Source organism: Callorhinchus milii, unplaced genomic scaffold (genome assembly GCF_018977255.1).
Source record: "Callorhinchus milii isolate IMCB2004 unplaced genomic scaffold, IMCB_Cmil_1.0 Scaffold13, whole genome shotgun sequence".
NCBI classification, from domain to species: Eukaryota; Metazoa; Chordata; class Chondrichthyes; order Chimaeriformes; family Callorhinchidae; genus Callorhinchus; species Callorhinchus milii.
In genome coordinates, this window is record NW_024704754.1 from 15,611,994 (window position 1) to 15,633,959 (window position 21,966).

The 21,966-nt window shown below is 43.7% G+C and overlaps 1 protein-coding gene across 3 annotated transcripts in view; it reads left to right on the forward strand.

The window, feature by feature from the left end:
* Window positions 1-21,966, forward strand: part of LOC103184148 (rho GTPase-activating protein 7-like) — a 62,095-nt gene that overhangs the window by 22,749 nt on the left and 17,380 nt on the right. For 2 of the 3 annotated variants that reach the window (XM_042339915.1, XM_042339914.1), the window contains one exon: window positions 21,751-21,822. In XM_042339915.1, the coding sequence (XP_042195849.1) occupies window positions 21,751-21,822 (72 nt within the window). Of the gene's footprint in view, window positions 1-15,672; window positions 15,974-21,750; window positions 21,823-21,966 lie in introns of those variants that run through there. The other variant, XM_007902018.2, reaches the window with a different exon arrangement.

The window sequence follows — 21,966 nt, forward strand, 5'->3', positions numbered from 1 at the left end:
GTCTCGCTTTGCACATGGTGCTGTGGACTGGGATCCAGGAAAGTTTCTGTAACGTCTTCTAACCCTGAAGAGGTTGCTCTTGCACCCAGCTATTGCCCTTAAAAGATGTGAGATCATATCCATAAATGCAATTTGTTGCAGGGCTCAAAGGAGATGTGGCTGGCACTGTCTCTGAGCTGCAAGTAGGAGGTTGGTAAGTGACAGAATAGTGTAGATTGGAGGTTGATAGAACGCTGTCTCTTCAACTAACTTTAGCCAGAAGTGTTTCAGCGTGCATTGTGGTGGCTCTGTGCCACTGGTAAAAGCCAGTCTCTGCGACATCGATTGATGTCTAAAGGTATGAAGTGGGAGGTTCGAGTCCGAGAACCACTTCTGTCCAACTTCAGGTCTATTGTGTTTCTTCCTGTTTCAATGAAGCACAATCTTTCCTTTTGCATAGCGGTCCTGTCCTGGAATTGAAGTCTGTCTTCCAGACTTTCCCTTTCGCTGGAATGGGCTCGGTGGGCTGAATGACCTCCTCCTGCTCCCGTTTTCCTCTGTTTCCGACCGGGAGATGGTCTGTTGCTCCAATATTGCCTGATGTTCTGCACACTCCAACAATATTGGCTTCTTGTTTCTTCCTCCCACTCAAACGCAATGATGGTCTGAACAAATCTCCTAACAATTCTGCTGTGGAGTTGAGATGTGGATGAATCGTGTGCTTAGATATAATATTATTTATGAATATGACTGAGCTTTCTGCAATGTGAGGCATTTTCTCTTCTCTCCCACACCCCACCCCAACCAAGACTGTTGCACAAGACATTTTTTCCTGCTATGACTGTCGATAAAAGCAGTTTATTGGCCTATGATTAATGTTTATTTGTAAAGAGGTTGCGGTCTTTGAGGAATGAGCCATTGGCCAATTTATATAGTAATGTGGAAAGAAAGAGCTTTCATTTTTATACTGTGTTATCAGTTTAGCATCTTCAATCATTTTTCAATAATGACTATATCAAATGCAAGGATTATTATTATACCAGTCCTTGTATTGGTTACAGTGCCTGTCACATTGGGAGGACGTCACAAAACTCTGCACAGGATTTACTGTAAAGTGTAGTGACTGTATTTTGTGGGCACACACAGCAGCCACTTTGGCTATAGCAACATCCCACAAACAGCCCATGAAGTGAATGACCAAACAAACAGTTCACTGCACTGTAAAGAATGGTGATGGTGTATTCTGTAGCCGAATGCGGCAAAACCTGTAGGGAATTGGGTACACTGTGAACTTATGTTTAATAATTTTCCCCCCTCACAGCAAACATCTTTTCTTACTGTTCACGAGACGCTCTCATTTCAGAACTTTAAAATGACACAAACGCCACACACTGGAAACATAGTGATGAAACAGCTTAATGAAGCATTACGATAGTGTAGTGTTGAATGGCTCAGTATGACCACTAGACACTAGAGGGTGCAAGGACTATTAGATAACTTCAACTAACGGGCAATTTGGTTTCCTCATTCTCTTTGGAAACTGGTTTCCAACAATAAGAACTTTGTGCACATTCTGCACCTATTAAAAATACGAGACGGTTGTAAATTATGACCAACTACTCCCTATTGAATTCATTTATTCAAGGTCTGGATCTGTGTATGAAATGACAACACTTAAAGTTTAAGTAACGAATAGTAAATATTTTTAGTCCCTGGGAGTACTGCAATGATGCCCTTTTCTGAGAGTGCGCGGGATGTTGCACAACAGCAATAAATTATTACATTTACACATTGCCCTTTCACGTCGGGAGGAATTCCCAAGGTGCTGGACCGTTAAAGATTTAGCCCCGAGCTGTGCGTTGAGATCAGGAGGGTAGGGGTGGGGCGAGGAGGGCGGCTGAAGGTGCAGCCGAAGAAGAGGATCTTGAGATGGGCCTTGAAGGAGGCAAGGTATGATTTTGAAGTTACTGTTCAGTGAAAATATTAGACTGAAAAATTAGAGTCTGGAATTCACCTGTTTGGTGTTAACCAGGATACCCAGTGTACACGCAGAGACTGTTCGATGGATAAAAATTGCATAGCAATTCCTGTGTCCTAATGACGTCACTATCATTATCTGCTTGAATTTTGAATCCATAAAACATCTGCTGACTTTCCAGCACAGCTTGATCCCGAGATCTGATCATTTTTCTCTTTTCAAGTATTTTAAATACAACAAAAACCTGCGTTTATGTAATGACCTTCACATGTGTGATGTCTCGAAGCACTTACATAACGTTCGTAGCTCTATGTCAAGTTTTTTTTTTAAGTCTAGTTGAAGAGGTAAGTGAAAGCATTTATAGAGACCTGGGTAGAGCAGAAATCGCAATAGGAAAAATAACCCTTTCTCTTATAATTCGCAGCCTTGCACAGAGTATAGCTACACAGCTGGCTGGGGTGAAGAGTCACTGGTGTAGTGCACCAACTTGCATTTGTAGAACCCGCTTCACACAGAATAGTGTTTTGGGAGTTCTGCAAGGTTGTGAGGTTGGATGCTGAGCAAGGAAGCAAGGGGAGAAGGTGACCATAGGCACCATCAAAGTGTTGAGTGATCTCGTGAAGGGGCTGGCAGAGGGATTGAAGCAGGGAGTTCCGGAGGTTAAGGGTACAGTGGCCATGGGCTAGTGCCACCCTCTGCTCAATCTGCGCCCACTAATGTGGTGGAGCACACAAACTCAGCAAGACTACCGTGCTTCTCAGAAGTTTATCATCTGCATCTCCTGAAGAGATGAAACTGAACGCATGGAACTTTCTATTGAGTTTCACTGATGATGTGTGTGTGTATATAAATAATAATAATAATAATAATCCTTGCATTTGATATAGCGCTTTTCACGTCGGGAGGACGTCCCAAAGCGCTTCACAGAACACACTGTAAAGTGAATTGACTGTACATTTGTGGGCGAACGCGGCAGCCAATTGCGCACAGCAGTGACCCACAAACAGTCGTAGATTAAAAATGACCAATTTATTATTGTTTTGTTTTGGAGGGATTATTATTAGGCTCTGTGTGGAGTAAGGAAACTTGCCCAAGGTTTCGCCCTCTGCCTAAATAGTGTGTTCCAGATTAATTCTACGTTATCTGGCAGCTTCCTTTTTACTTTCCCATCTGCTCAGAACGATGGGTGTCGATGAAGCTTTAAAACCTGGTCCCAGTCGTTGTAAAGAGCTTCTTCACAGGGCTCTCGACCTTCAGCAGGAAAGTTATTTCATCACCAATGCCAGCGTTCAGCCACAGGGCACCGGATATTGATGGAGTCATGATAGTCACTCCCGAGTGTTGGCGTCTCTCATAGCATCAGGGATGGGGACTAAAACAGGACGTAGCTCATTATAATTTGTGAATTCCAGCCTAATAGATGTTCTTTGATGACGTGTTTTGGCAAGTCAAATTAAACTGCTGCTTGTTGATGATTAAAGCAGCGATTTCACTGCTCCTTTCCTGCGGTCACCATGCTTGACATTTTTTTTGATGACCAATCGTTGGGAAGCTAAGCTGTCGGCGTGTTGATATAATTACAATACCCACTTCTTGTTGTATGGAAACATTGTACATAACTGCAGAACTTAATTCCCCCGTTACTTATTACTTGCTGGTTCACTCAGTTACGTGTTCTATAAGATGCCTCAAAGCATTTCAAAGGGTAATGAAATTCACAGGATCACAGGATTTGCTGTAAAGTGTATCGACTATTTGCCTAAGAGTGTCATCTTAGACTATGTGATTCCAAATCCCGCCATGGGACGAGAATTCACAAACTACTGACTCAGAGCCAGTAGCTCAGGACCATATGATTCACATATATATATAATAAAAAAATTCCATCGTTGTGGAATTAATAAAATTTTAATTGGCCAAATTTTACACAGCCAGATCTTGTGGTTTGGACATGTTGTTTATTGAATTATAACAAAATAATAAATACTCCATCTGGACTAATTTCATGGAAAATTCATGCCCAGCTAATCTGTGCCAATGTTTATTCTCCCGATTCCCTTTTCCTCCAATCCTTCACAGAATCTTAATCCTGTAATCATAGTACCACAGAATGTTCTCCAACGCTATCCTTTTGAAGGGCGCTTTATGAATGCAAGTTGTTGTTATTGAAGGTTACAGCACAGAAGGCTGCTTGGCCCATCGTTCATGTCTGTGCTGGCTCTCGAAAGAACAATCCTTCTACGTACGCATCAGGTTTCCTCTTAAATAGGTTGGTAAACAAAATACTTCCAAATAAAATTGATTGACAGGCCTGCCATCGAAGGCCGTGCATTTCTCGCAGGTCAGTGGTCATCTGCTGTTTTGCAGGGCCGATGGTCAGAATGATAGCATTATCTGTTTGTTCTCAGATGCCGCAAGCAGGAATGTGTGGTGATAGATTGTCGCACGTCATGGATTGTTTGAGCTATGGAGCACAACCCTTTTTATTTTTAACTAGAATTAGACGGAATAACTGATTCTCTTTCTCCCCCCACCCCTCCAACCCAGATTTTCCTGAACAGGTGCTAAATTATTAATGCTATCATTCTAACCATCGGCCCTGCAAACCAGCAGATGACCATTGACCTATGAGAAATGCAGGGCCTTTGATGGCAGGCCTGTCAATAAAATAATCCTTGCCTTTAATGTTTAGCCTCATCGTGTTTGAAATGTCTCGAGCATCACAGTGTTTGCGGTAAACTGCAATGACTTGTTTCGTATGGATGGAGCAAGCCAAGTTTTCCACAAATAGCCATGAAATGAAGGGAGATTTTGCTTTCGAAGAGCGCAGTGGAAGCTTTAATGTCCACCTGAACAGGCAGATGGGACCTTGGTTTAACATCTCAGCCAAAGGACAGCACAGCCAACTGGAGTGTCAGCCTAGAGGAGGAGAGTTTGAAATATTAAAAAAGTTGAAAATGCAGCATGTGTTTACGTGGCATCATCAGCAGCCTGGATTCCTTCTCTTACAATTTCCTGTCCTTGTCAAGGAGGGCTAATCTGATTATAATGCTGAACACAAACAAATGTGTTTAAAGATTATATAAGAGTTCCACGAATTGAGGAGCTATTCTGGTTTGTGTTCCTTGTCCAAGAGATAGTACTGTCATGGAGTGCGGTTTGACTGAGAGTAAACTATTCCATTGGCACGAGGAGTTGAGTTCACCAGAATGTAGCATATAATTACAACCACAGGGGCGATGGTAACTGATTCTACAGAAAACAGAGCAGGAATAATAATAATCCTTGCATTTGATATAGCGCTTTTCACATCTTCTAGATATCTCAAAGCGCTTCACAGAATGTGCTATACAGTGAATTGATCGTATATTTGTGGGCAAAATGCGGCAGCCAATTGCGCACAGCAGTGTCCCACAAACCGTCGTGGATTGAAAATGACCAATTTATTATTGTTTTGTTTTTGGAGGGATTATTATCAGGCTCTGTGTGGAGTAAGGAAACTTGCCCAAGGTTTTGCCCTGCCTGGAATTGAACCCAGGTGTCTCACTTGCAAGGCGAGCGCACTCCCAGCACTGCACTGGAGTGTCAGTCTAGAATAGGAGAGTTTGAAGTATAAAATGGTGTCTAGTAGTAGTGTGTGTGGTGATGTGTGTGAATACAAAAAGGGAACAGAACCAAAGCAGGTTCCACACAACCCAATATTGATTTTTCTCTTTGGGATAAAAGCCCCAATAATTCAATGTGAATTCCTCTATCCTTGTTTTATGTGATGGTTTTAATGCGTAAGGTGTCATGCTGATCTTGAGATGCCTTTGTAATGTGTACAAGTATTCTTTTATCATCTTTATACACGATAGATGACCTTGGACTCCTCATAGATCAAGGAGAAGTTGAGGTTCAGTCTAGCTTGAGCAAACTTGGTGACTCTTCCAATTATCGTCAATCTCTTCAAGGTTTAACTGTACTTGCAGTCCTTAAAAGGCTTTTTTTTAAAAAAAAGCCCTCTTTAAGGTATTGTTTGCCATTCTAGTGAATGATACATTTTATGTAATGATCATCAAAGATGAGTCATAAGAGTATAACCTCGGGAGAACTGTCCTTGTCTGAAGACTGTCTTATCTTATTTCTCAGTCGGACTATAATCTAGCCACCATCGAGACTTCTAGCACTCTCGAAGCAAGCTTGTCAGAACCCTTTAAGATGCTCTCAGAATAATTTAAATAGCCTGTTACCAAATGAACTCAGCTGATTCATCTCCTGGAATGACTGCTCTGTGCATCTGTCGGAGAAAAGCCCCATGAGGAACACTGACCTTGTAATGTCTAGTTAACGTTAACAGTTTCATCCATCATGTAATGGTATTATCTCTCTCCCCCCCCTCTCTGTTCCTCCCTCTCTCTCTGTCTCTCTCTCTGTCTCTCTCTCTCTTCCTCTCTCTTCCTCCCCCCTCTCTCTCTTCCTCTCTCTCTTCCCTCTCTCTCTTCCTCCCTCCCTCTGCTGTCTATAAGGCACTATTTCAAATGCAAGGATTCTTATTTATGAGTGGTACCGGTTATTCTTTATTGGGTGCCAACTGTCCTCCATTCTTATGAAGAATCACCCCCTTAAGAACATTCTTAACCTATTGTTGCAACCCGAACATGGACTTTTCCCAGATGGAGAGTTCTACGCACTGAGCACATTAATACATTACTAATGAGCGACATCCAGCAACCTCCATACCCTTGAAACTTTCTGCGGAAATGTGTCACTTCCGAGCCTGACTTTTTCAAGCCGAAGCTTGTCTGACTCACCTTTTTAAAGCCCTAGATTTTATCGTTCCGATTTTCCAGCTCGCGCTCGACGAATGAACAAACTATTAGAAGTCAACTCTCTCTCCAGAGAAAGCGAGAAAGAGTACTAGTCAAACCATCCACTGAGAGCGGGGAGGAATCATATACACTTTGCTGATTAAAAAAAAAAGTACAGCTACGTAAAGCGCAACTACATGAAGATGAGAAAACCGTATGACTTTCTTTAAACAAGTTTTTCTTAACAATTTGTGGCTGGGGATTTACTTTAAGCCCAAACATGTGAGAAATCTGATAGCGGACTTGAATGTACTGTAACATCGGCATGATTGATTATCAACAGCACCTTGCTCAATGAACTCGGGACAGACCAGAAAAACACTGGCAGCTGGGAAACCCGAGTGTGGAATGAATCGCAAGACTCCAATCTTGGCAAATATCTCAAATATGAAGCAATGAATCCATGAGCATGTGTGGCCTCAGGAGAGAACAGTTAGTGTTTGTTATAAGCTGCATCGTGCGAGTTAGGGAGTTTCACATGGGAGCTTTGAAGCTGGTCATTTACTCTGTGCCTGTGTGTTGTGTTTTTTTTTTTGGGTGGGGAGAGTCGGGGGGAGGAAGGAGGTGGGGGACCGCACCAATTGGCTGCCACGTTCACCTACAAAGCACACGGTTGCTATACTTTATAGTAAATCCTGTGAAATATTACTTTTTTTTGAGTGTCTGCATTATGTCTGTCTCCTTTTCCCCCCCACCCCATCCCTTCCTTTTCCATTTAAGGGTCACCCTGCGTGAAGAGCCCTATATAAATGCAAGTTGTTGTTGATACACCAGGCTGCCGTTCCTATCTTATTCACTTCTGTTCAAATCTAGCCCTCGCTGATGGGATGAAAGCGTGTTCTCACCTGCTCTGTTGTAAGGATCTTTTGAGTTTTGGCAATTTCAATTGGACTATATCCTCCATTCCACAGTCTCTGATTTATTGCTCTTTTCCCTGTTTAGTTTGCCCAGTCTCTGTGGCTGAGCTATCTCTTCTCCCGAACTACCTTCCCAACCATGTTACCTTTCTCTCTCTCTCTCTCTGTCTGCTAAAATCTCCTTAAATAGATCTCTTTGACAATGCTTTTGGTCCACATCTATAAATCTCCTCTTTCCTTGCTCCGTGCCCACCATTACATTTATCTAGCGCTTTGGAGCCCTTATTTTACATGAACAGTGCTAAATAATGCAAGTTCTTGCAGTAAGGGAGGCAGGGAATGGAGATAATTAACCTCTTGCCAAAAACAGTGCAGATGTAGATTGATTGGATAAGGGATGTGATATTTCTCCGCACAGCTAAAACTTCCTTTCCTTCTGCCGAACCCCAGGATATTTACTAACAATGAACCAGTGCAAGTTTGATTAATGAGGACTGTCTCTCTCTAGTCTCCATTCCTCATACAAAATCACTAGGTTTGATCATTCTGTTATCAGTATAATAACAATCCTTGTATTTGATATAGCGCCTTATCACATCGTTAAGATGTCTCAAAGAGCTTCACAGAACATACTATCGACCTGATGGACTGCGTATTTTGTGGGTGAAACGCAGCAGCCGATTGCGCACAGTGGCGTCCCACAAACAGTCGTGGATCGAGTGACCAATTTTTATTAAAAAAAATTTTGAGACATTATCACCCCCGGAAAGAGATCTGCTAATTGACCAACAAGCAGATTTCTACTTACTGCTGGATAAACAGAGGTTTGTGGAGTAAGAAACCTTGCGTAAGGTTTCGCCCCACCTGGGAATTGAGACTGGGTCCCATCTCTTGCGAGAGAAGTGTTGTAACCATTCCACTACAGGACTACACTATGGGACTCCACTTAAGTATAAGGGCCAACAAAAATTTAAACGAGAGCCTTTCATACTGGGAGGATGTCTCGCAGTGCCTAAAAGTATATCCTGTGATACCTGCAATAATGCTGCTGATAAATCCAGGTAAAAGTTCTGTATGTGCTTAAGATGAAGCGGGATAAAGTATACACTGCATTTGGTCACTGACCCAGGAGGGCTTGAAGAGTTGTTTTGAGTCTCGTCAGTCAGTGCTGGCTTATCTCTGTGTGTGAAGACTTCTGTTGACGTCAGCACATTAGTAGATGAAAACACAAGGCTTGTGAGATACATACACTCTCTCTCTCTCTCTCACACACACACACACACTCACTCACTCACTCAGTGACGCACACATTGGAACGCTGATCCTTGGAAGATTTGTCCCGAAGATATTGTGCAAATAAAAGATAACTTGAAATGCTTAGAGTTGATCAGGCCCTGATAGAGAATCAAGTTCTTCTATATGTCCCAAGAACTTCTAGGCTAGAGTTGCCTTTCTATTAAAGTAGTGGATCTTTAACTTTCTTAACTAGCGTGTGTCAAATGGGCTGCCGTGTTTGCCTACAAGTACAGTCAATCCACTCCACAGTAAATCATACGAAGAGCTGTGGGACTTCCCGATGTGAAAGGCGCTATATCAAATGCAAGAATTATTATAATAAAAACAAGTTTGTGGTGATAGTTTAGAGCTAACACATTGCCATCAATAATATTTGACCCGTGGTTTGTTTCAGATGCACTAAATACCATCCATCCACAGCATCTGACATCATTCACTATTCTCAACTTTTCAGACTGTTCATGTAAATTTGAAACAGTGGCACATTGCGAGTATTACCAGGTTTTGCCCACAAAATATCCAGTCAATTCACTTTACAGTGTATCCTATGAAGCGCTTTGCGACGTCTCGAAGACATGATAAAGCCCTATATCAAATGCAAGAATTATTATTACAGCACAGAACGAGGTTTATTTGTTGAACAATGCAGTAAATTCTGTTTTGATGAGCAGACTCCAAACAGATGGATGGTACTTGGGAGATGTTTTTTTTTAGAAAATAGTAAGCTTCCATAACTCAAATGATTGTATATAAATGATTGCTCGGCCCAGCTAACCAGACTTTTATGAATGGCTTGTGGAAATGTGAAGATTTAATACCCAGAGAGAGAGAGAGCGCAGTGTTAGTTCTTGAGAGATAAAATTGTTTGAAGAGTAGGGAAGTGGGCGAAAGAGAAACAGAGCTATATTTTGGTGGGATAGGAAATGCCAATCCAACAAGCAAATGGCTGGTTTTGTAATGGTTTCCAAGCAAGACAGTGTGTTCAAGGACATGTACAGTACGTTTCCTGGAGGGAAGTTATTCGAACTGTTTAAAAAAAACCTAGGAATTCTCATCTGTCTTGAGCAGATGGTTGGTTTCTCTTTCTCTCGCTCTCTTTCAAACGCTCTGGGACACTAGCCTGAAAGTTGTTGTTGTAGAACCACAGATTGCTTAGTGAAATTATGCAAATTCAGCATTTTGGAGCTGTAGTGTTTACGATTGTCGCGTTGTCGAGTGCTTTGGTGCGATGCGAAAGGCGCTGTCTAAAATGTAAGTTGTGTAGAAAAGCTAAGACATTTGCACGTGTTGTTTTATTTGCTGTTATTTCTTACCACGTAAGCAACAAGGACTGATCGGGAGGCACAGTCACGATGGGCCAAATGACCTCGTTCTGTGCTGTAATATTCTATGATTCGCCCCCGAAATAGACAGTCAACTCACTTCACGGTATTTTCTGTGAAGCGCTTTGAGACGTCTCGAAGACGTGATGAGGCTAAATATATCAAGGACTATTATTATGATGATTCTATGAGGACAAGACGTAGGTAATGGGGCCTGATATCAGTGTGGACTTGGCCTGGGCCGGAGGGAAAATGAGTGTCCATTTCCTCTGATTTCTACTTTCCTTCTCTGTGGAATGGAGCCTGGGCTCTTTGATATCTCTCCCAGGTGATTTGTCTGAGATCCAGAAAGCATTGTTTAGATATGATCTCATGTCGCGATCGGCGGAAAACAGCATGTGGGCTTTCTAATCTCCTGGGGGGAGGCTCCTAATCTGCAAACTCATGAAATTGCTTCAATTGTGCACAGGGCAGCAATGCTGCATTACTAGACGTCCAGGGAAAGCTCGTGTACGCAAATGAGTCATTTTTTTATTTACCGCGTGAGGTGAGGGGAAGCGGTTGCAAACTGAGCCAAGCCGCGAGAGGTCAAGTGCAATCAAAAGTGGTCTAAATCTGCCAACGCACCATCAATTAGCTTGGCTGCTAACTGCAACTAAACTTAGATCCACCAACCTATTGCGAGGCATCGCAACCAGGAACCGTGTTCAGTAGTTGCCTTGCTGCTCCCCTTCCTGCTATTGTTCTGATTTATTAATAGGGTCGGGGCACTGAACCGTCGTCAGCAAAGCTTCACTGGAGTGTGATTCTGCGGTGAGGTGGGAGACTTTTGCGTAGGGCGGATTTCGTTGATCCTCAGGCACCTGCTCCACACCTCTTCGGGCAGCAGTGTTGAGGCTACTGTACGTGTAGACTGCCGGCGCGTCAAGGTGGTCTTGTGAGATGTAGAGTATCACTCTGGAAGTGTGCTCGACCTTAGCACAGTTTGAAGTGTACGGGCTATTGAAATTCCTGAGAGGTTCATATAAAGTCTTTCAGCCCACTTGATCTTGTTCTTCCAACTTCCTTTAATTGCAGCAATGAAGCTTCAAGAGTGAAGGCATAATACTCCTGTGCAAAGCGAGAAACCTGGGTTTGACTCCCGGCAGGGTGAATCATTGGGCAAGTTTCCTTACTCCACACGCCTCTGTTTACCCAGCAGTAAATAGGAACCCAGTTGTTAGTCGATTGGCGAATCGCTTTTCCAGGGGTAAAATTTCCTTCCAAAAAATAATAATTTGGTCACTCAATCCACTACTGTTTGTGGGACGCTGTTGTGCTCAATTGGCTGCTGCGTTTCGCCCACAAAATACACAGTCAATCCACTTTGCAGTATATTCTGCGAAGCTCTTTGAGACGTCTCGAAGACGTGATAAGGCGCTGAATCAAATGCAAGGATTATTATTTATTATAATATAGAGAGGTCTCAACAGACTGGAAGCAACCAAATGTTCCTGAAACTGACAGAACTATACTATACCTGGTGACAGCAGAACTTGCCCAATTCTGGACACTTCGAAAAGCTAAGAAAATAGATTAAACCTAAAAGCCTGTTTGGAATTTCTCCCCAGATGAGACCAGCACTGCACTGGTACTTTGTGATAGATGGTTGAGAGGGGCATGAACTTGGGTGATTCACATTAGAGAATTTGCTTGTTAGTTTCCTTCCTCCCTATAAGGCACTGTCTGGACTTCAGTTTAATCCCAGTGTGGATTTGCACCACTGCCGCATTTTCATCCTTTTTTTATTCGGTCATTTCTGAGTGAAAGTTTGTCACTTTTGATGATTTATTTATCTTCAGTCTGGAATTGTCTAAAGGTCTTGGATCTCTTCTGCCCTCTCTCTCTCCCCCTGATGAAAATCACTCGCTCTGGTTCATGTGGGTTTAATGTTTAGAATGATTCAATGTCTGCTAATGGGATGACTCACCGACCAGCGTTTTCTCAACTTTCCGTCAGTTTCTGTAACAATCCGTGCCTTAAGGCAGTGTCCCCTGAAAGACCTGTGAGATTAGGAAGTGCACACACTCAACCCAAGTGGTTCTTGGGTTCAATTATTACAGTAATAATCCTTGCACTTGATGTAGCATCTTATTGCATTGTGGCGACGTCTCAAACTGCTTCACAGAATACACTGTAACGTGAATTGACTATATATTTTGTGAGCGAAACCCGGCAGCCAATTGCGCACAGCAGCGTCCCCACAAACAGTCGTGGGTTGAGAGACCAAATTATTGCTATATTTTATTATCTCTTTGATGAAAATATGAATTTGATAAATTGCCTCTTTGATCTCTTAGTGTCTCCTTTCTGTCAAAATCCCATTGCCACGTATCCTCACTCTCTGTCTTCTTATAAACCTTACTCTTTGCTGGAGCTCTCGTTCGAGTCCTCTTTACAATGGGACACTGTTGACTGCTGGAATGCCTTCAAGATCAGAGGCAGGCAAACCAATGTGTGTGCACTTGACGGGATGAGCTCTTCATGTCACAGTTCACGTCTGGCCCGACCAGCTTTTTGCCCCTTTGTTAACATTGAACAAGAGCGAAGCGGGTTAGTTCAGGCGCTTCAGAACCCTGCCCTTTCACCCATGTGTTGGTGAATCTCGCCCAGCTCGAGGCATCAGCTGAAAGTCTTCTTACATCGCAAGTGTTTTGATGTGCAATAGCTGAGGAAAGCAGCAACCCAGTTTCCATTGATGGTGGGAGCTCGGTGCAATTCAGCTCCAGGTTACAAAAAGATTAAAAAAAAACAAGAACCTGTGTAAATGGGTGATGGAGTGAGATGCGTTTCAGCAACAGCAACTTGCATTTATAGTACGCTTCAGGCAGGGCAGTGTCTCGGAGAGTTTAGCGTCAGTGATGAAGTGATTACTCTTCTGAAACCAGTATTAATTTTGTGTTGGTACAGTTGCTCTGTGTTAAACCTACTCGTTGCAGACTCCAAAAGTAGTAATCGTGAACCTCTTTGGTCACTGAATCAGTGATTTCCCACAGTCTTAATAAGCACCGAGAGTTTTTTGGAGGAATACGGTTGGAAAAACGGTCACTTTGCTTATAGAGCAAAAGTTGGGTTTCCCTGTTTTGGCTGTTAATTTTTAATGAATGGTGGTTCAGTTTCGAGCAAAATCTCTTCAGGACCCACTGAAGCACTTTGGGACGTTCTCCCGACACGAAAGGCTCAATGCAAATGCAATTTTGATTGTACTGTTCTCTGAAGGCTCCAGTTGTCACGTGTGAATCTAGAGCCCAAAGGTGAAGGAAGCAAATTCCTTTAACCCAGCGTATTTTTTACCCCCTTAGTCGTCTCTATGTATCACAGATGTTCACATTAACCCGAAACTTGTGCTCAGCAGATCAATTGAAAGAATAAGAGAAGGGGGAAAGGAGGTGAGGGGGTTAGTCTTAAGGTTAGAAAATCTTCTCTGGCCTCGCTTCTGGAAATCAACAGGGACTTAAACAGTTTAGAAGAAGCTTTAAAATACTGACACACGTTCACCCTCTCCCCTTGAGATAATTTCTGACTCCCCTGTTCCTTCGAAAGGATTAACTGGTAGTAAGAAGAAAAAAAGTCACAAGGCAGCCAGTGTGACAGTGGAGTGAAAGCACCGTCAAATTGGCCTCTTTCTTTGTGAGTGGAGCTCCGCGTAAAATGGTGCCACAGCTGCCTGGACAGAATGCTTTACGTTATCCATCACCAACTCCCTTTCGCTCGGAGAGTGATGGCCAGAAGGCACGTTAGCCAGATGCAGGATTGGCTGAGGTCACATTCTCAGAGACGCCTGCTGTCTCTGGAAGTTAGTCTTACTATTGTGTGTTTTTTTTCTTCTTCCCCTTCATTTTTTTCAGGGATAGACTTGCTGCACAGAACCACTGGTGCACTGTAGCCACGTGCAAGGGAACCTTTTTATATATAGTCGTTTGACCTCTCCAGAGGTGCAAATCTAATCGGGCCAAAATACCAGGGAACAGCTGTGTCAGGCTCGGCACACGTAAGGGAAACCTGTGCGGTCCGCGCGTAAAATATATGAGCCCGCCAACAGATGCGGAAAGTGCAGAGGCGGCAGTTTACGCCACGGTGGTCGAGGGTTGGGGCACTGACTAGGGCGTGCTCTGGGACACTGCCCCACGCTTGTTGTCGTCGGCGCTGCAGAACACCAGCATGTGCCTGTCCTTTCCCCGTGTGGCAGCTCGCTTGCCTTTTTGAATAAGGACCCACTTGTCTCTCGGTCAATCGCTCTTTGTGCAGCTTAGCACAAGCACAGCACGAGTTGTCGGGGTGAAAAATGTGACTTTAGTCGCATCGAATCTGTTGTGAAGCGTCACTTTTTTTTAATTTTAAAACGCCTTCTTTTTTTCCCAGTCGCTGCTTTTTATCCTCGACCCGTTTGAGGGACGCTTTCAGGCGAGTTCTTGGCCGTGAAAGATTGTGAGGAACTCGGTGATTGATAACTTGGAGGTTAGTCCGAGATTATCGGCTGTGCGGTTCCACCTCTTGTTTGCATTAGGCTTTCTTAATTCCTGACTTGATTCAAGCGCAATTGGACATCTGATGTAATCTTTTCTTCATTTAGTAAGTATGTCCACCTCCTTTCCCATTTCTTCAACAAACTCTGACCATGTTATTTTATCTCGTCGCGTTTGTACTCGAATCGACTTGTTTTTTCCTCCCAACCCAACGACGTTTTCCTGCAAACCCCTCTCGAACAGATTTCACTGTAAAATAGCGCATCTCTGGAGTTCCTAGTCTGTCCTTTTCATTGAGATGTATTTCGCAGACTACAGCTGCTCTTTAAAAAAGTTAGTGATGGAGTTTCTTTTCCCCTGAGATTTCACATGACGTGACCTTGTCCGCAGTACTGTGTGCAAATTGGCTTCTGCGTTTACCTACAAAATAGTTGCTACGCTTGAAAGTAAAGACTGTGAAGAGTTTTGAGATATTTTCCACCGGCCACACCCCCCCACCCTTCTCCCCGACCATGAACGTGGGAGGTGCTGTATCATACGCAAGGGTTATTATTAATGACAACCTTCTGACTTCAATCCACCTTTCTAAAGGACATTATCGAATTAAAATCCCAGCTTGCGCTTCAAACCGCAATCTAGAAGCCCTCGCTGTAGTAGTGGCGGAGGCACAGCATTTCTGAGTTTAAAAGTTTACTTTTTCTAATGCTGCCTAAACGAGAGGGAGGAATTTGTAGTTGTTCAGTTTGAGGTCCTGTATTGGCCTTGGCTTTTAGTGTTTGCTTTGACTGGCATCAGCCAGGAATAGTGGGAGTGCGTGTTTGGCTCTGACAGCTCATTAATACTGACTCACAAACCGAACGACCCGTCCCATTTGCTCCCAGGGTTTTTGAGTCGCAAAGCAGCTGTCGGTCGGGAGGAGCCTGCTGATCTCGGTGAAGTCATGATTTTCTAAGGAAGCAAAAAAAAATCCCTCACTCTTGAGCAATTTAAACTGAAAGCAGGCGCCCTTCACAGACAGGTTCCTGAACTCGTAGCTGAATGGACCATTGGTGCCGAGCGATCTCTCCCACTCATTTTGGGGAAGGGGCGAGAATTTGATTTAATTCACTGAACGAGATCCTCTCTGCCCCACAAGAAAAATCTTGCGTTCGGTCCGAATGCCCCACAGCCAAGATGATGATAAAACGTAAGTAATATACAGCATTGCCTTGAATCAGTTGGTTATTTCTGTGTTCCGACTCAATGTATACGATGGAATAATACCGCTAAGTCCTGGCTTACGAAAAGGTTTAACTGAGTTGCTGATCGGATATGTGAGCGAAGTATTCTGATTTTATTTTTTAACGCGTATATTATTTTTCTTAAAACGCAAGCATATCTGTACTCTCTAAAAAATCCTTTGCGGTGTTTCAGTAACTATGAAACTTGTCAGAAATGCGTGGAAAAGGCAGGTGATATCACAGCGATCATCTAACGACCGCTGGATGTTATGCAGCTTTTCAGAAACATTTTTAAGCGCTTGAAATCCTTTGAATTGTACAAAGCTTACGTTCCTCTTCGATGTTTTCCTGCATTTACTGATTCTGTGAGCTTCTCTGGCAGATAACACTTGCTCTTGATGTAGCGCCTTTCACATCCGGAGGACGTCTCCGGTTGCTGTATAAGATGTACTGTTAAGTGAAGTAACTGTTTTTCTGTAGACAAATGCGACAGCCAATTCGTCTACAGCAATGTCTCGTAAACAGCCATGAAGCTAATAGAAGTGATTTTTGGCCAGGACACGGAGAGAAACTCCCTTCTCTTTCCAAATGGAGCCATAGAATCTTTAACATCCATCCAGAGTTTGTGACGGGGCTTAGGCACAAGTAGCCTTGAAGTGGGGAAGGAGGGGGACAGGTGGAGGGATTGACCGTATTTGCACTCTAAGATGCTGCCCAAGCTTCTGAGGTGTCATTTAGTTGGCCAATTGCCCCACAATATCTTGCGATCACAGTTTGGGCTAGGAGAGGACACCAATCCCATACAGGTAGCGACAGGCACCAAATCATCATTGTGTGAGCGAAGCTAAGAGAAAAGAGAGAGCAGATTGAAATGTTGGGTTGTGTGCCCTTGGCAGAAACCAGCCGTGTTATCTCATTAAACAAAGGGTGTGCTTGTGTCCGCCTGATGTCCTGCCCCAACCCCCGCTACAACACTACTGATAACTGTTCTGTCCAGCTGCCTGAGTCACACTTTTGCACAGAAAGTTCCAGATTGTGCAGTGAATCAGTAATTCAAAGGAGAAAGGGGGGAAAAAAAACATTCTTGAGCATAGAAACTCCATGTGTGAGTTATGCAATAGGCAGAGCCATAGGAATGAATGTAACTTGTTGCGATAAGCATTCTGTGACTATTTTGTTTCCTCAATGAGATCTCTTCACAAGTGATAACTGGTGATGGAGCCAGACATTGGTATCTTACCCATGGCAGGCCAAGTGATGTAATCCATTATTTTGATGTTCAGAAGTATTACATGGTAGGATGAGTTTGTGGCATGGAATGCTAAACATGCTACTTCCTGCTATGATGAAAAATGAGAGCTAAGCAAATTTCCTCTGTTCTGTGGAGGGATGGGTGTGAGGAAACGGGAAGATAAATTCCCCTCCAGATACTGCTTAACGATTAATACTCAGGTTGAGGTGAAGCATAAAAGCAAGGCTCTTATCTTTCGGCCAGGGAATGTGGCTTGCGATTTAGGGGACCCGGTGGATTGGAACGTTTTTTGTTCTGTTAAATTGAGGAGGAATAATGGTGGTCTGAAAAGGAGGACAAGTTTGATCATATGTAACCTGCTTATATGCTAAAATAATCGGTAAATTTGATATAGCGCCTTATCCGTCATTGAGAAGTCTCAAAGCGCTTCACAGAATATACTCTAAAGTGAATTGACTGTATATTTTGTAGGTAAAATATACTTTATATGATATATATTCGCTAATCAGTATGAGCATTTCATCCAAATCAATCAGGAATCAACAACTGAATCTTCCAGAAATAGAGTTCAAAATTCCTAATAGTGTTGAGCATTCAATCTATTTTGATAACCGTCTTAACATTGGAACACCAGAAAATGCTTTACGCTTTGTAAACATCACCACTCCTAATGAGTGTTCTGACTGAGCTCCAGTCAAATCTCTCTTGACGTCCAACAAGTTCTTTTCTTGCATCGCAGAAAATTCTTCATTACAGTGAGGGGAATATAAATCCTAACGAGAAGAATTATTGATCAAGAACAATTTGGGCTGGTTTTCATGACATTGGAGGTTTTTTTTTAATGCGTGTATTTCCCTATGTCTGGTTTGATTATTTTTCTCTCTCTCTCCAATTTCTCCATGAATGAGTTCAGAGCACAAGCCCATACGCCAACCCAATGTAGTTGATTTTACATGCATCAACTGGTTGTGTCACTTGGGGAGGACAAGTTTGCAGGGCTATGGGGAGAGAGCGGGCGAGTGGGATTGAATTGGATAGCTCTTTTCAAAGAGCCGCCACAGACACGATGGGCCGAATGGCCTCCTTCTGTGCTGTACAATTCTACGATTCTATGCTATGGTAATCTTGTTTCGGAACTGCGCACAGAGCTAAGATGGGACATGGAGTTGGTATTACTGGTGAAAAGTAAGATGTTCTATAACATTAATCCTTGCATTTGATACAGCGCCTTATCACATCTTCTAGACGTCTCAAAGCGCTTCACAGAATATACTGTAAAGTGTGGTGACTGTATATTTTGTGGGCGAAATGTGGCAGCCAATTACGCACAGCAGCGTCCCACAAACAATATAAATCTATGTAATTCTATGTAGTTTCCGTTTCCTTTTAACACTGACAGGATGAACTTCTCTGGGCTGTAGCTACAAGTCCCACATAAAATGTCCTCTGGGTGGAGTTCAGGCACAAAGTTGAGGAACATTCTCTACCATTTGACCCGTGTTGTATCCAACCTGGGTGAGGCAGAGGACCATACTTCACCTACAATGGAAGAAGTTTGTAGCTGTTCGGTCGACCTTTAATGAACGCAAATACCCAGTTACACACAACGTCGCACAAATCTAAGCTTGAGGATCTTTTTAAGAGAGAAAAATGGTCTTACCCATCAGAGTAAGAGCATCCAACGAGAGAGGATGTCTGTCCACTTTTATAAGGCGTGGAGGCCATTTATTCAGTGACTAGGATGTCTGATGGGGAGATGGAAAGATCTAGCTGGTGTTGGAGTGTGGGAGAGGGGGAAATTAATACTGTACTTCCCTGGGGATTGCGATTAGGGGTAGAGTTGATGGTTTCTGGCCTGTGCTCTGTTTACTGATCATATGGTCACCTCCCCACCTACCCAGGCTCGGTGATGTGCTCTGCCACTGTCGAGAACTCCAGGACGCTACCCTGCATGAGAAGCGCTATATAAATGCTTCTTGTTGCTCCAACCCCAGTTCCCTGTTGAACAACAACAACAAACTATATTTGTATAGCAAACAAAAACAGAAGTCGCTGGGGACACTCAGCAGGTCAGGCAGCATCTATGGAGAAAGGAGTCAATGTTTCAGGTCCACGAAACCTTCGTCAGAACGTCGCAGACCTGAAACATTGATTCACTTTCCTTTCTCCACAGATGCTGCCTGACCTGCTGAGTATTCCCACCGACTCCTGCTGTATTTGTACAGCGCCTTTCATGTCAGGAGGACATCCCAAGGTGCTGGACGGTCAGGGATCCGTACCCGAGCTGGCGGTTGAGATCGGGAGGTGTGGAGGACGGGGAGGGTGGGGGTAGGAGGGTGACCAAAGACACGGGTGAAGAGCAGGGTCTTGGGACTGGCCTCGAAGGATGCAAGGGAGAGGGCGAGGCAGAGGAGATGTGGGCTGGAGTTCCAGAGAGTGGGGGCGGAGAGGCCGTCAGTACATTGTAATTGGGACTTGGGTGCCCTTGTCCTCCTCCTCCTATACTCTATTGTATGTGACTGTGAAATACTCTGTAAAAATGTAAAGAGTCCACAGCCAGGGGGGTCATTGCACTGAGACTGTCTGGCAGCTCGCTGATGCTTATGTGTGTGGTAAGCTACTGTGTTTTGGATTCGACTCTGCTCAATCAAGCAATCTAAGGCTCCAGGAGATGCTGGATAAGGGCTGATTCAGATCTGCACGTACTCCAGGCAATGCACTGTCACCACTGCCAAGTTTTCAAAAGGCTCCTGTGTTTCCTGATTAGTTTTGGGAGGAGACAGATTGTCCAAAAAACAAGGAGCTTTAAAAAACATCCTTTTCGACCGGCACTGAATTTCCTGCACTTGGTTTGCAAACCCATGAGGATATTTTCTCTGCTCAACACCAGGTGCCTCTCCTGCCTTGGGCTTTGAGTGTTTCCTGGGGCTTGCGTCAATGGAGAAATCTTGGGTGGTTCATTGGAATTCAGATACTGAGCTGGAAATATTAACTCAACACAGCAAAGCACTCTGGTTGTTGCTCCGTGATGCTCTGGCTCTCGAGTTGCCAGTGCTACAGAATGTTTGTGTGTGTATATACCCAGAATGTAGTTTGTGTAATGCAGGGACTCCATCACAGTACAGTACGTTTGCCTTAACGTAGCCGGCTAACTTGCGCGTGTTGTTACAGAGCAGTTGACGCGATCATGACTTGATGCTGTTCGATCTACCACAAAAACAACAACTTGCATTTATGTAACACCCTTCCCACGGGGCAGTGTCTCGGAGAGCTTACCATGAGTGCTAAACATGGTCTACCAAGTTCAGCACAGGCTTAGACCAAGCTTTCGCTGCTAGGTGACTGTGCGGGCAGTAAACCTCAGAACGAGTGGGACAATTACAATTTACATTTGTCAAGCACACAGATGACTGCGAAGTCTAAATTGTTCTGACTTGCAGTGTCTCCTTTACATTGTAATGCTCCTTTAAATCATGTACTTACGGAAAAAAATTGTAGCCCCAACTGTTTCTGCCGAGCACTGCATATTTCAACACAAGCTATTTTTTCTTTAAATTGGCATAAAAGAATGCACTAAATAGATGCCATCTGCTGCCTAGAGTTGAGTGCTCTTGTGGTTCCACGTGGCTCAGAAGGGAATCTTCGAGGTTCCTAGCAACGAGTAGTCATTTGGGGAAAGAGAGTGGGGGGAGACGGTTGGGAGTCTTAAAAAGCATCTGTCGTTCGTGCATAAATCTTCACACATTCGCTTACAACAAAGGTGCTAATTTGACTTGTTTTCTAGAAGAGTAGAGTGGGTCGTGGCTGTTTGCAACTCTCGCTCTCATTGCACCGAGAAAATTGGTCAAAGTACACTGAGACGAGATTGAAAATAACTTTACGATTCAGCGATCCCAAATGCCAGAGACTTGTTTGGTTTCCATCACCGGAGTCGCCCACCGAAAGCGGGAGGAATGGGAATCCGGTATTGAAATGGGTCACATTGTATTGCAAAGCCTGTTCGGTTAATGGGTCATTGCATGGAAATGTTTGGCAAGTCATTTGGCCCATCAAGTCTCTGCTTGACAATTATATGATGGTACCCTGCTTCATGCCTGCAGAATTCAATGCACAGGGAGCAAGGTTTACCATCCTACCCCGACTTATCCCACCTCCCAGCTCGGGTCCAAATCCCTAACTGTCCAGTCCCTTGAGACATCCTCCCAAATGTAAGTTGCTGTTGCATTCTGTTTGAGTTTCGTCATCATCTTTGTGGCTGAAATCCATTCAGTGTAATAACACGTTGGCATATGGTGTAGTAGACGGGTATGTGAAAGACAGAGGCTTGAAGGGACTTGGGGATAGTATGGGAACTGAACAAACACCTGGCTCTGAGAGTTGGTGCAGATGCAATGGGCCGAATGGCCTCCTCCTGCGCTGTGAATTCCTATGATGTGGAACGAACGTCAACTTTTGTCTCTTAACTTTTTGCTTTCTCTCCCCTGCCCGCAGAAATTGAAGCAAAGGACGCCTGCGAATGGTTGCGAGCAGCAGGATTCCCACAATACGCCCAGCTATTTGAAGGTATCTGCCTTTGTTTGTGTTGGCTGTGTTTGTCAGATTAAAATCTTCTGGCATTTCCTTCAGATTACTCAGTAATATAGTTTGAGTTTTGTCTGGACTAAACAACACACACCATTATGTAGGGATGGGGTGGGGGTTGTAAAT